This window comes from Excalfactoria chinensis, chromosome 8 (assembly GCF_039878825.1).
Source record: "Excalfactoria chinensis isolate bCotChi1 chromosome 8, bCotChi1.hap2, whole genome shotgun sequence".
Classification (NCBI taxonomy): domain Eukaryota; kingdom Metazoa; phylum Chordata; class Aves; order Galliformes; family Phasianidae; genus Excalfactoria; species Excalfactoria chinensis.
Window position 1 is genome coordinate 8,755,315 of NC_092832.1, and position 13,603 is coordinate 8,768,917.

The following is a 13,603-nucleotide window of genomic DNA, read 5'->3' on the forward strand; positions in this document are numbered from 1 at the left end:
CTTCTTGATTTGTCTCTTCAGAAACTTCTTTCCCTGGAGAAATAAAGGCCAGTGGAAATGACAGTATATACCCGGTAAATCTGCAAGATCTTGTGCATTAACCATTTGCTCCAAACTCCTGCTTAACCAAGCTCTCAGCCAACCTCACCTTACCAACAGCTGCCTGCAGCACACAAGGTGGGAGACAGTAAGGTTCTCTTCATTACATAAAGCTGGGAATACTTCCTAGTTCCTTTAGGAAAGCAAAGGTCTGAAACTTGATGTTATGCTGAACAAACCCTATGTTTCCTATGCTCCCAGCCTTCTCCTGTCTCCTGATGTACACCTGCAGACACAGTCACAGCCTGGGATGTAAAATCCAGGTTACATTTTGTGACAGGGAGCTGCGTGCAATGGAAGTGTATGAAAGGTTCACAGTCAAACCCAAAGGCAGGGATGCTCTGCCCATCTCACATGTTGTCAGCTGCTTGAAATTCAGTACAGGTTTATCAAAAGGCACTTCAAAGCTTTCCAAGTGACCTTTTTTTGAGCAAATGCAGGTTCATTTACAGTTTCCCATCAGAGTTATGTTCATGTGGTAAGACACGAAACCAACTGAGAAAAGCACCATTCATTGGCTTTCCTGTGGCATTTGCTGAATGTTGTGAAAGCCACAGATCAAAGCAGAATGCTTGATGCACGTCCTTAAATTAGATGTAATTAAATAGACAAGTGTTTGCATAAATCCCTGAAAAGCAAAACGGTCCAATTTAACCACACACTGGTGCAGCAGCTCTTCTCACTTTAATGTTTTCAAAGTTTTCATTAACAAAAACGCACTGAATGACAACGTTGTTCCCTCCGATCACAAAGCTGCCCTGTAGAGTCACCTTGAACAAAAAGCACCTGCGGGGTGTTCCATCTGAAAGGCAACGTTAGGCTGTTAGAATCCAATGAGCCCCAAAACGCAGCCGCAAGAGCCAGGGAAGCGCAGGCCTCCGGTGGCTCCGAGGCACGGACCGAGCCTCGCTCCTCCTCCTCGCAGCTGGAGCTGAGGGGTGGGGATGGCAGCGGGTACCACCATCACTGGCAACCGCCGCAGCTGCCGGTGGGCTCCATCCAACTTAACGAACGCGACCAGTGACTCCTGCCGCCTGCAGTGGCACCGCACGGCACTCTCAGGAGCGCGTAACTAAGGACGGGATTTCCCTCTCCAGCCGAGTCCGGAGGCGCCGCTCGCTGCGGAACCGCCGCCACTTCGGGCCTCAGGCTTTTTCCCCACGTGTGTGCGGTCGTACCGGCGGAGAGGCCGCCCTGCTCCGGGGACACGGCCGCACGTCGGGGCCGAACGGAGCGCTGCGTGCCCGCAGGCGGCCTCCATCGGGGCTCCGCCGGTCGTAGGGCCGCACCGCGTCGAGCCCCTTCTCTCGTCCCCGCGCCGTGCCGGCAGCTCGCGTCCCCCACCGACGCCAAGCCCGACGCAGCGCTCCGGGGCAACAACAGCCCGCAGAAGCGGTGGGGTCCAACGAGGCCGTCGGTGCTAAAACACAAAAGCGAACAAACGGCGCGCACCGCCCCGGTCCCGACTTACCGAGCCGGGCGCGTCCCGTCCGCCGGCGTGACGCCGTTCCCCAGCGGACAACGGCCGTGCCCGTCCCACGGGGCCGCGCCGCCAGGGGACACACAGTGCCCGCAGCCCGCCCTCCCCACCCCTCCGCTACGCGAGGCTCTCCTGCGCGCCTCCACCTCCATCCTCGAAGGCAACCGAAAAAGAAGAAAAAAAAACCCCGTAGCCCACCCCAAACCGGTGTTAGGAACGGATCTCGCTTGTAAGGAATCCCTGCGAGGGGGACTCGCGGTCACGCCGCTGGAGCGCGGATGGAGCTCCGCTTTTCGCAGTACCCGCGGCGGGGTAACGCCAGTTGGCTGCTCCGGCGTTGCGCTCCTAAATCATGATGGACAGATTGCGTGAAAAGCAGGAATTCCAGAGAATTTCCTGCCCTGGGAACGGCAGCGAGGGCTATATTTAACAGCATCTGAAGCTGTCAAGAATGCTTTGCGGTTGGATAACAGAGCAGAAAAATGTGAAAAATGCGGGCTACTGCTATACCAAATATGGAAATATTGTTACGTCTGGTGGCTGAATCCCCATCTGGAAGCACTTACGGCCACGCAGAGAAAGGGCGCCACAACAGAAGCCCAAACGCTCCTTCCCGGCCCCGGCCCCGAAACTCCACCGGGGAACCGATACCGGGAGCGCGTCCGCCCGACAGGGGCACGGGGGCACCGCGGCCAGCGGCCGTCTCCGCGGGGCCCGGCCCGCTCGGTCCCCGCACCTCCGGCCCCGGGGTCCGACCCAGCGGCGCCCCCGCGCAGCGCTCGCTCCCACCGACGCTCGCGTAACGGGACGGCGTCCGCGGCGGTCGCGGTTGGGGTCGGCAGGACTCGGAGAGATCCCCCTCCTTCCCCCTCCCCCCGAGCAGCCCCCAGCCCGGCAGAGCGGCACAGTGCCCGGCCCGGGCGGGAGCGAGGACCCCCCGCGGTAGAGCCGCCGCCAGCGGCCGCGGTGCCGGGAGACGGGGCGGGGCGGAGCGGCCGCGCCGCGCGCCAGCCGCATTCCTGGGATGCCGCGAGCGCTGGACGCGGCCGCGGCCCGGAACGCGCGACGTCAGCGCCCAGGCGCACGCGGCGGCCCCGCGACCCATAAAAGGCGGTCGCGCCCGCCGCTGCCTCAGACCGCGCCGGCCCCGCTTCGCGATCGCGTCTCGATCTGCTCTCTCTTTCCGCGCCGCCAAGACATGGGCTCCGCGGGAACTCGCCCCGCGCTGGCGGCCGCTCTGCTCTGCCTGGCCCGCCTGGTAAGTGCCGCCCTCGGGGGGCTTTATGGGATGCTTTGGGATAACGGCGCGGCGTTGCTCGGCGCTCACCGCTCCTCTCCGCTCGCCCCGCAGGCTCTCGGCTCTCCGTGCCCCGCCGTCTGCCAGTGCCCGGCCGCCGCGCCACAGTGCGCCCCGGGCGTGGGGCTGGTGCCGGACGGCTGCGGCTGCTGCAAGGTCTGCGCCAAGCAGCTGAACGAGGACTGTAGCCGGACGCAGCCCTGCGACCACACCAAGGGGCTGGAGTGCAACTTCGGCGCCAGCCCCGCCGCCACCAAGGGCATCTGCAGAGGTAAGGGCTGCCCGCAGCGCGGTGCGGAGTGCCGGAGTTTAGTAACTTTGAGTCCATGTATGGTTATGCTTTGTTGTTGGTAGCTTGGCAGAAAGGCACATGACTTCAGCAGTCTGGAATGCGATTCAGTATGTCTGGGCTCCGCTAAAAGCACATAAGGAAAAGTGATTCCTGACTAACTTATTGTTCTAGCCCCGCGTCTCCGGGGGACTGTAGGGAACTTTACCATAAACCGAATTTAACAGAGCAGCAAAATATGTGTCTTCAAACGAGCGATTCCCGGCGCTGACGCCCTCTTCTCTTTCTCTTGCTCTCTCTGCAGCACAGTCTGAGGGGAGACCGTGTGAATACAACTCCAAAATCTACCAGAACGGCGAAAGCTTCCAGCCCAACTGCAAGCACCAGTGTACGTGCATAGATGGAGCTGTGGGCTGCATCCCGCTCTGCCCGCAGGAGCTCTCTCTCCCCAACCTGGGCTGCCCCAGCCCCAGGCTGGTCAAAGTGCCCGGGCAGTGCTGCGAGGAGTGGGTCTGCGATGAGAGCAAGGATGCGCTGGAGGGCTTCTTCAGCAAGGAGCTCGGTCTGGATGCTTCTGAGGGTGAACTGACCAGGAACAATGAGCTGATTGCCATTGTGAAGGGAGGCCTGAAGATGCTACCTGGTGAGTGTGTGCTGATCTGTGTGATGGCAAAAGCTGAGGTGGGAGGGAAGCTGTGTGACTCTTCAGATTGGTGGAAAGAATCTCAGGGAGGAGGTAGATGCAGTCTAAGTTCCCCTTTTCTTTTCCAGTTTTTGGATCCGAGCCACAAAGCCGAGCTTTTGAGAATCCCAAATGCATTGTGCAAACAACTTCCTGGTCCCAGTGCTCAAAGACGTGTGGGACCGGCATCTCCACCAGAGTCACCAATGACAATCCTGACTGCAAGCTCATCAAAGAGACCAGGATATGCGAAGTGAGGCCATGTGGCCAGCCCAGCTATGCCTCCCTAAAGGTAAATACAAACACATCTTTTGCTCCTCTTCTTTCCAAACTGGTTCAAGTAAGGGTAAAGGCAGGACAAGGATCTCCCACTAATGATATTATTGCCTTTTCTTTACAGAAGGGAAAAAAATGTACCAAGACTAAGAAGTCTTCATCCCCCGTAAGGTTTACTTATGCTGGATGCTCCAGTGTGAAGAAGTACCGCCCCAAGTACTGTGGGTCTTGCGTGGATGGCAGGTGCTGTACTCCGCTGCAGACCAGGACTGTCAAGATCCGGTTCCGCTGCGATGATGGAGAAACCTTCACCAAGAGTGTCATGATGATCCAGTCCTGCCGCTGCAACTACAACTGTCCGCATGCAAACGAAGCTTATCCCTTCTACAGACTGGTCAATGACATCCACAAATTTAGGGACTAAGTAGTATTTAGGGGGGATGTTAAACAGAATTCTGAAGTAACCAGCCATGGAGGAAGGACCTCTGATGGAAGTGGTGCCTTGCCCATTTGAGGGCGATCTGAGATATTACAAGAGTGCACTGTGCAACTGGACACTAACGCAACAGAGATTTAAGCATACTTAAAGCTTCATAGTATTGGAGCAACTTTACTGCTTCTTTTTGGAGCACCTTTATCTTATACTGTTTTCTGTTTGTAAGTGATCCGATGTTTTGTTCCGGTTATGAAAACTTTTCCTCTCCTGTTTGGTTTAACACTATGCTTCTCCCATCCCCTCCACCTTCTCCCCTACTTTCCCAACCAAATTGGAAGTTACATTCCTTCCTGAGGTGGGCACTTGTGGGGTGTTCACAGTGGCAGCTATTATGTACCAACTGTAGTTTAATGGCAAACAGAAATCAGTTGTTTTAAAGCTGAGTATTTTATTTATCAAATTGTAGCTCCTTTGTTTTCTTTTTTGTTTTTAACCCCTTCCGACCCCTGTAATACTGGAATAAGTTGTAAATGATTTTAATTTTATATTCAATGAATTAAAAGAATTTATTTATGGAATTAATCATTTAATAAAGAAATATTTACCTAACTATTCTAAGTAGAGCATCTTAAAAGACAACAGGCTTCAGCTCCTTTCCCGGACCACTTTGAACAGTCTGGAAACCAAGACAGGCTCCAGCCCAGGCACAGCAATGAATGAGTAAGCTGAGTCTTTGGCTAAGCGGCATTTTGAAGCGGTATATGCAATCTGTCACCCAGTGCACTAGAAAGTGTATACAGAGAAAGCTTCCTGGCACTGAAAGCAAACGTTTGGAAGAGAGACTGAAATGTTAATTAGTCCGTCAGATTATTCAAACTGTCCTGGAATTTGCAACATAAGGCACTTCATTAGAATGCAGTATGTGCGTGGTGATGCTGAGCACTGGGGTGGAAGCGGTGGGCAGGTCTCACATTTTTGGTGGCTGCTTTCTACAAATTAATGGAGTTCTGTGGAAGAAGAATGTTTCCTACAGTCTGCAGGAGGTAGTTGGCTTTCACTAAATTCAAATTAAATGAGCTTGAAGCAACGACTTTTGTTAATCCTAATAACCCAGTGATGAAAAGTAAACATACTGTTAACAGGAGAAGAATGTGAGGAATTTCAAGTACTTTTCCAATAGAGTAAAAGGCAAAGCAGCCAATCTTCTCCCTTCTTCACCTCCCCTTCCCATTTATTAAATATGTAACTACACTTCAGGGATGTGGATGGCATTTAGTGAACCAAGGGAGTCCTAAGATAGCTAGCTGGCGTGCATTAAGAAAATGACATTTAAAAATGATCTACAGCAGGAACTGAGAAAGCAGCGTGAACTGTTTGTGCTGTGCTGGCTCGTGTAAAGCTGTACTACAGATAAGACTGAAAGGAAACCTGCAGCACCATTTTTTCCTCCTCATCACCAGTCTTCTGGCATAAGCCCTTCCTGTGGCCTTTACTAAGGAAAGTACTTCTCATATAAAGCAGCGACTGATGGTGTGGTTCTAGAATTGCGAAGCACTGCCATCCGTTGTTGTGCAGTTAAACGCATAAGTGGTTAAGAGTTCACTTCTCACTTGATTAGACATAAATATTTCAATCAAATAAATGGCCAAGTATCTCAGAAGCTCATCGCTGGCAGCTAATGCTTTGCCTGAAAAAATTACAGCCATCTCTCTTCTGCTCAGTCAAGTTTTCTCCCCGGAGGCATTCATGGCTTCAGCTGTTCTGGAATTTACCACCTGGCCACCGGTCTTAGCTGCACCTAAACCTGTCTGTACAATACTTGTTGACAGCAAGGGTGTAAAACACAGTGAAGTGCTTTTGTTTTGTTTTTTGCTAACATCTGGCACTGAACACTTCCTTACATCACCTTTTACTGAGAAATCACATTTACGCATGGGCTTACTGCATGGAGAGAGCAGAAGAGCATGCTGTTTGCAGGTACGGTGCTGCCTGCCCAGCCTGGGCCACCTCCACCTGCAGGTACACCTGTATGACACCTATCTTCAACACTATGCTATGCATACCAACAGTTTGCCTAAACACACATAGTGTATACAAGCACACATGGCCCCTCCTACTCCCATCTGGAACGCAGTTATAGGTGCTGGCCCGAGGTTTTGCAGCCTTATGTGCTGGGTTTTCCACATCCCATCAGGCAAAGAGGTACATCTGTAATCTCTGCTCAAAGTGTCCTGGTGGGAGAGTAAGGGCAGCATGAGCAGGGCATGCAGGTTTTGGAGTAGCATGTACTAAATAAAATTACCCCGTTATAAAGAGAGGAAAACAAACTACAAATCTTCCAGAGTTGGAGTTTCACACCAGCTGCTCATCAACCTTCTCTTTTCATTTGTTGCATTTCACAGCTACATGGCAAAATGACAGCCTCACAACTCCCAGTACCACATAAGGAGTCAGCGCCACCCTTTGTGTAACACCTCTGCATGTGCTTTAAAACCGTAACGTCCCTGCTGCTCCAACACTGGGCACTGCTGTGAAAATATTCATAATAAAAAGAGGAGTTCCTGCAGTTGCAAGCAGGAGGGCTTACAGGTAGGAAAAATGAGCACAGATGTTATTTTACATCTTGGTCAAAATCTAAAATATCCAAATCCTTCCTTCGTGACGATCTGCTAACAAGGCACGAGGAACATGACCAACAAACGGAAGCAGTCAGCACTCAGCAATGTAAACGCTGCTTATCACAGCTGCTCTGGCCAGCAGCCCCCGGCCAGCAACCCCGCGGAGGGAGGACGGGGTCACCTGAGGATGGAGCGTGGCACAGCGCTTTGCCGAGGCTGCTGCTGCCGCCAGAAGGAACTCCTATCGAACTGCAGCGTTAGGACTGATGGAGGTCTTCTCTTTTCAGTGCAGTCACTTACAAGGGCCTGATGGCGGTACCCGCTGTACTATCAGGGTTACATATAAAACCCTTCCTACTGACGATGGCAACACAAGGAAGCATGAGGTTTGTCTTCGCTAAGTGCTGCATCACAAGAAGCACACGAAAGGCAAGGAGCTGTCAGAAAGCAGAGCTCCCTCACTGCATGACACCCTCTCCAGCAGGACTCTGCTAGCACTCTCATGAATAAGCAGGGAGGCTGATGAGGAGCAGATGAAGGAAGAGCCAACATATCCCTGGCACAGCCAGTCAGCCACTAGCTGACCCATACTGAGCCGTGCCGCAAGAGCTGCTGTAAGCCCCACATCAGCTATCATGGAGTCCCAGCTAAGCCATGCCTACCGGGATGCTCCAGGCAGCAGGCCCACCTCCTGCTGTTTCGGGGAGCCTTGGTGAGCTGCTGGCACTGCTTAAATGTGTGGTGCCCTCAGCAAGGGACAGCTGTGCACTTGTCCCAGCTCTCTGCCTCCAGACTGTGTTCCACACAGACACGTCCTGTTTTCATCTTCACCTCTTTTCCTCTGCATTTCATACCCTGGTAGAAAACAGCACACAAAAATACAGAAATGCAGCTCGCTTTGGAGGTACCTATAAATGCATTTCAGCTCAGGAACAACTGTACTACACTGTAGCATGGTGAGATTATAGAGAAAATAGAAACCCAGCCAATAAATTTATACAGTAAACATCAATCTGTACTATCCTGTGAAGACCAAACACCAAGAAACCAAACAGTATCCAGTATGCGATGACTCTTTTTTTCCCCAGAAAAACTACAGAGCTATGAATTCTACATATACAGTCGATATTGGAGAATGTCCTAGAAGACCCCAAGGCACCATTCACAGAAGCAACCTCATGTGTCCTGAAGTACAACCACTTACCAGATGGAACACAGCAACCATCCAGAATGAAAACGTCACACAAGCTTTTGTAAGGTTTTCATTCACTGGATGAATACTTTTGTAGGTAGGGTGCACAGATTTGTGCAAATTGAGCTAGGATACAGACACCAACAACTTACCATGATGATGAAAGCAGCCATAGTTTTAGTAACAGGATTGAAGAGAATCCGTTATAAATGTCAGTCAAACAGTCAAGAGTGTGGTTCCCCAACATTTTGAGAACACGGTTTCCACATTTGATCAAATGGAGACCAGTGGATCAGCAGATTCAAAGCAGCTGATTCTCTGAAACCACTGAGTTCCCTGAGCATCTCAAACCAAACAGGTCAGATCCTAATTCTCTCACAAAATCCAACAGAATCAGACACTAAGACAGCATAGCCATAAATTCAGCAAGTTGTTAATGAGAACTTGAAGCAGGAAGATATATTTTCCTCTACAAAAGAAGATGCAACGGAGTGCATTAAAACCAATATGGAAGCCCAAACACAGCTGAAAGAAGAAGCTGTGAAAAAGGATTAACAAAGAGAGATCACAAAGCTCAGGTACAAGCGGTGGAGATTTCCCAGATACACTTACTTTGCCACCAGTTGGCTCTTTTTCCTTACTGTCTGTGCCTCAGCCTCCTTTTCCTCACTTGGGCCTTTATCTATTCCCTACAGACACTCCTGGCAAAACTGACAACTTCTGGGGTTAGGACATGATTCAGCTGAGAACCAGGAAGTGAGGAGTGGGAAGGCAATGGGCAGCTTTCACACTCATTTTTTTCTCCTTGTAACAGAAGCAGGATGACAGAAAGAAAGTAGAACACAATTTGAGAAATACTTTTGCTTTCTTCACAAGCTGGATCATGCAGCAACCAGCCTGCTCTCAGTGCAGTGACAATTTATTCTCTAAACTGAGACTTGCTCTCCCTCCTCACTTCTATTCTGTTTCTTTGTCAGATTATTTTTAACTTGTTCTGTCAGGCCACCAACAGCTGTCCTGATACAACTGATACAAAAAGTAGCCTCATGCAGAAGGACCAGACAAACAGGACTACTGCGCCAATTAAAGAAAAGCCCATCATTTCCAGCACAAGCAGGAGCCAGCAAGGACAGAAAGACTTGCCTTTGCCCCAAAGGTAGTCAAGGCGCTAGCTTATTTCCACGTTACCACTGTATTAATTTTCCTGCCCAACAGTGTACTGTACTAAGATAGGCAGGAAAATTTAGCAGTTGAGTAATCAGGCCAAGGCAGTGGAATTTTGCTTTCAAAACAACGACAACAAAATATGTTATGATGTACAGAGCCAACGAGGGCAAGAAGCACTCAGTAAAAGCATCACTGGAGCTAAACCACTGCCCAGTGGGCCACAGAGGCCAGGCAGGGCACAGCAAGGACACGCTTCTGTTATCAGACCACAGAGACAGGCAGCAAAACAACTGTCCTTGTGTTCTCCTGGTTTTACATGTCATCTGCAACTCTCCTTTCAGTTTCAGTATTTATTTTGAGTTGGTTTTGCTGTATTTCTTGTTTGTCTTCCATACATGTGACTTCCTTCAATCTCACCACAAATTTCTACCAAATAAAACCATATGCACTGCCATAGCAACACTGCAATACAAACACAGGGTAATCTTTGTTCACTGAAGTACACAGTTGTTTTTTTTCCTCTCTTATTAACAGAATCTGCATCTGCATACAGTTTAACTCAATGTCATGGCAACAACATAAACACAGATTCAAGATATTCTTTCTTCAGAGGGAGGAAGAATAAATGTTTTCAGGAAAAGTGTGTGGGATTTAAGGAAGCAGGATGAAATGTTTGTGACCAAATAGGTCTAAAGTTACATCATCACAGCTGTGCACTGCTCTTTGAAGCCTGCTTTAGTAAGGTGTTACACATTCTCAGCTCCTATGGGCGGCAACAGAGCACACCCCACCTGGCAGGCCAGGTCTAAGCCACAGCTGTCCCCACACAGCACACAGGTGGGACTCTTCCCATCAGTGTGAAAGTAAACCCAAGCATTCATCCACTGTTTTAGACTAGATAAGGCCTCCTGCCCTGTGAAAGCTCTGCTCCCAACACAAGGTGAAGCCGTGCTGCATTTCTGGGTAGCAAGGCCTGCTCAGCTCTTTGCTCCCAGCTGCCTGTCAGACCCGGTCAAGCAGCAGTTTCTGCAGCACAATCCTTTTTCCCTCTACAGAACAACTCCCAAAAGGGACATAAGTATGGTAAAACCTAGAATTTGGGTGTGTTCACTTAAAACTCAGCTTCTGCACTGACAGGAGCATGATGCTGTTTGCCCATGACAGTTCCATGACTTATGCCTCATACCCCCAGGAAGTTATACAAAAAAGGAAAAGAACCAAGTTCTCCCATACGACTGACTCAACCCTACTTCTCAGCTATTGCTATGCTCTCAGCTATGCGCTATTTTTGCTCCTTGGTTTGTGAAAGGGATGACTTCACTAAGTATATATTGTTGTTTCTTTTTTTTTAGCAGCATGTTCATTCAGTACAAGAGGCTTTACTCTGCTCTGTAAGCCAACAGCCCTTCAGTTCAGCATGCTACGAATGCTCAGGGCTTGAAACCTGAACAATCTAAATGTTAACAGTGCCATAACACCACTGCATGCAAACAGCTTGCTCTTTCTGGGACAAGCAGTTTATAGAGGAAAACAAATGAGTGAGCATAGTAGGCATAAAATCAAGCACTCAACACAAGCTCGAGCTGAATGATGAAATTAGAACATCAACACGGGGTTTCCATTCGCAGACATCATCTGTGCTGAATCAAATAGGAGTCCTGTACTGGGATCCCACAATAGTACAATTGTGATCCCATGCTTTCCAATTGGATTGAAGTCTTCCAAACAGCTTCAGCTATATGTCTTACATTTTAATTGCTTGACCAGAAATTTAAAAATATGTTTAAGATGGGCTAAGTCTCCTGGGGAGGGATTAAAGACTTCTAATTGCCTATGAAAGAATATAAGTGCATAAGCCTTGATTAAATCACTAACTGTATTACTACTATGAATTATGATTCTTGCAAGACCTGCAACTGCCATCACTAGAGCTGGGGCAAAAACCACAATTTTGAATCATTTATATATATATATTAAAAAAAAAAAAAAAAAAAAAAAAAAAAAAAAAAAAAAAAAAAAGAACAAACTAAACTGAGCCAGAATATTTGGATTCCATTTTGGCTTGCATTTGATGAATGCCTGTACCCAACATAGTGTAACTGTTGCAAAATAAAACAAAACAAAAAACCAGTGACCCAAGAATGAATGGCAAATGTGCTGTATTAACACGGCCTTTTACTCTCAGTTGAGATCTGGAAAATGGCTCACAGCTTTGTTTGACAAATGTCACTTCCAGCAACCACTCTAGGAATGGAATTTCAAAATGGATCTTTTCTAAGGTAAGAAAAGATTCACATCTAAGAGACAGCAACTTCATTTAAAAACCAATTAGGGTTGCGTTCTGATTCCCATGGGAGCTAAAACTAGATTTATATGAGAAAGCACAATGTGGGGAAACCCTCTCATTCAATCAATGAAAAGCTCCAAGAGCACTGGAAACAATGAAAATCATATCTATCACAAATCTGTGTTCCTCTGCCAAAGACTAATTACAATCACATGCAGACCAACACGAATATCTGCAGCACTCCCATTCCCCTGCATGCTCTGACTGCACAAACCACCACACTTCTACTCCAGATGAAACATTTCCTGACAAATGAACCGCGGCAGTTTTGCTGTTCTGCTCTTCTATAGGTGTTAATATGAATGGCTTCAAGAGCAGTTTAAAGTAATTTGTGGCTACCAAATGAGCATGCAGTAATCACTGATTAGGAAAAGCTTATTCACTTCCACTGAACTGAAAAGAATATGAAAGCAACACCTATAGCTAGAAACTGCAGTCCTTTAAATAGGGTTAAAAAAACAAACACTGAAACAAGATGTGGGCAGAAGCCCAACAATGATTAAAAAAGAAAACAGCGCGCAGGTGGCTACTGCCAGGAGAGGAGAAAAGCTTCCCTGTTTTATCAGAGCTTGCAAAACAAACAGAGGAAAAAGCACACAGTGTCCCTGTGAGGAGCAGCAGTACGTGCCTACCAAGGTCTGATGCTCTTTCCAAACCTCATCAGCTGAATGTTGCTGTGAACAATAATTTAATGACAATTTGTTTGCAAAGGCGTGAATAAACTTCTATGGCTCTAAACACCTCAAAAATCTCCTCCAAGTATGTCTGGCAAGGACCAGACAAGCTGGTGCTGAGGTTTGGATGCAGCCTCTGGGAGCCTAAGCCCTTCTCCACATAGCTGTCAGAGCCCCCCTGTGACCTCTGCATGACTTCACTGCTAGGTGTTGCCTTTTTATCCGTAATGTCAGTCACTGGCTTGCAACTGACAAGCCACATTCATGGGAGCTTTTGGTCAGAGCATCTAGCCTTGCACTCAGGTGGCTGCCCAGTGGGCACCTCATGCCATCACCTTTTGTCAAAGGGTGACAGTCTCGAGCAGGGGCAAAATGAAGTGGCAATGATGGCAGCAACCACCTCAGGGAGCTGCTTGCCAAGTAATCATGTTTTGCAAATTTAGTTGCTATTTCAGTATTTACACTATCCAGCTGTGGTAGGTACAGTAATTACCAGATGCACAACATCAGCCCTGATGAGCAGTCCAGTGCATCAGCACTAATGACACTCCATGTACTCATTCCTATTTTATTTTTTAAACTGAGTCTAATTTAGAAGATGAAACATGCCACTCACAAAAAAGAAGCGCAACTTGTCTCCCCTTAACACACAAGGCTGGATACAACCAAGTCTGGAAAAAAAAAAAATCTACTGTATCAGCCACCCAAAACGGCAACACAGAAGACTGAGGTCCAAATTAAAGTAAGATCACATGCAGCTCTACATGACCAAGAAATACTCTAAAAGGAAGTTAATCTAATGAAACATGAGATTTTATCAGTAAGTTGAAGTACCGTGACTCAAATCCACAGATAAACACAAATATGTGGTATTTATACTTACAGAAATCTGACACTGAGGTGTTATGATAAAAGGAAAAAAATACATATTGTTGAAACCAACTTGGAAACTTTACATTTGGGCTACTGATTTAATAGAGACACATGAACAAATGGGTGCTATGCAGTAAAATCTGTAGATTTTTTTTCCTGGAACCAGCCACTCC

The 13,603-nt window shown here is 48.3% G+C and overlaps 1 protein-coding gene and 1 long non-coding RNA gene across 2 annotated transcripts in view; one reads left to right on the forward strand and one right to left on the reverse strand.

Moving 5' to 3' along the window:
* Window positions 1-1,983, reverse strand: part of LOC140255488 (uncharacterized) — a 32,196-nt gene extending 30,213 nt beyond the window's left edge. The window contains exon 1 of the long non-coding RNA XR_011904484.1: window positions 1,571-1,983. This is a non-coding gene — a long non-coding RNA (uncharacterized lncRNA). The remainder of the gene's footprint in view (window positions 1-1,570) is intronic.
* A 664-nt stretch (window positions 1,984-2,647) lies between these two features.
* CCN1 (cellular communication network factor 1) lies at window positions 2,648-5,174 on the forward strand. Its single transcript, XM_072343141.1, has 5 exons — window positions 2,648-2,837; window positions 2,931-3,147; window positions 3,470-3,808; window positions 3,937-4,139; window positions 4,248-5,174. Exons 1-5 carry the CDS (start codon window positions 2,778-2,780, stop codon window positions 4,545-4,547), a joined length of 1,119 nt encoding a protein of 372 aa, XP_072199242.1. The 5' UTR covers window positions 2,648-2,777; the 3' UTR covers window positions 4,548-5,174.
* Window positions 5,175-13,603: the final 8,429 nt, after the last annotated feature.

Bases quoted from the DNA above. Each gene is read 5' to 3' on its own strand.
- CCN1 (XM_072343141.1), top strand. From the start codon at position 2,778: ATGGGCTCCGCGGGAACTCGCCCCGCGCTGGCGGCCGCTCTGCTCTGC. The intron at 3,809-3,936 runs GTGAGTGTGTGC...TTTCTTTTCCAG, and splicing joins AGGCCTGAAGATGCTACCTG to TTTTTGGATCCGAGCCACAA. The intron at 4,140-4,247 runs GTAAATACAAAC...TTTTCTTTACAG, and splicing joins CCAGCTATGCCTCCCTAAAG to AAGGGAAAAAAATGTACCAA.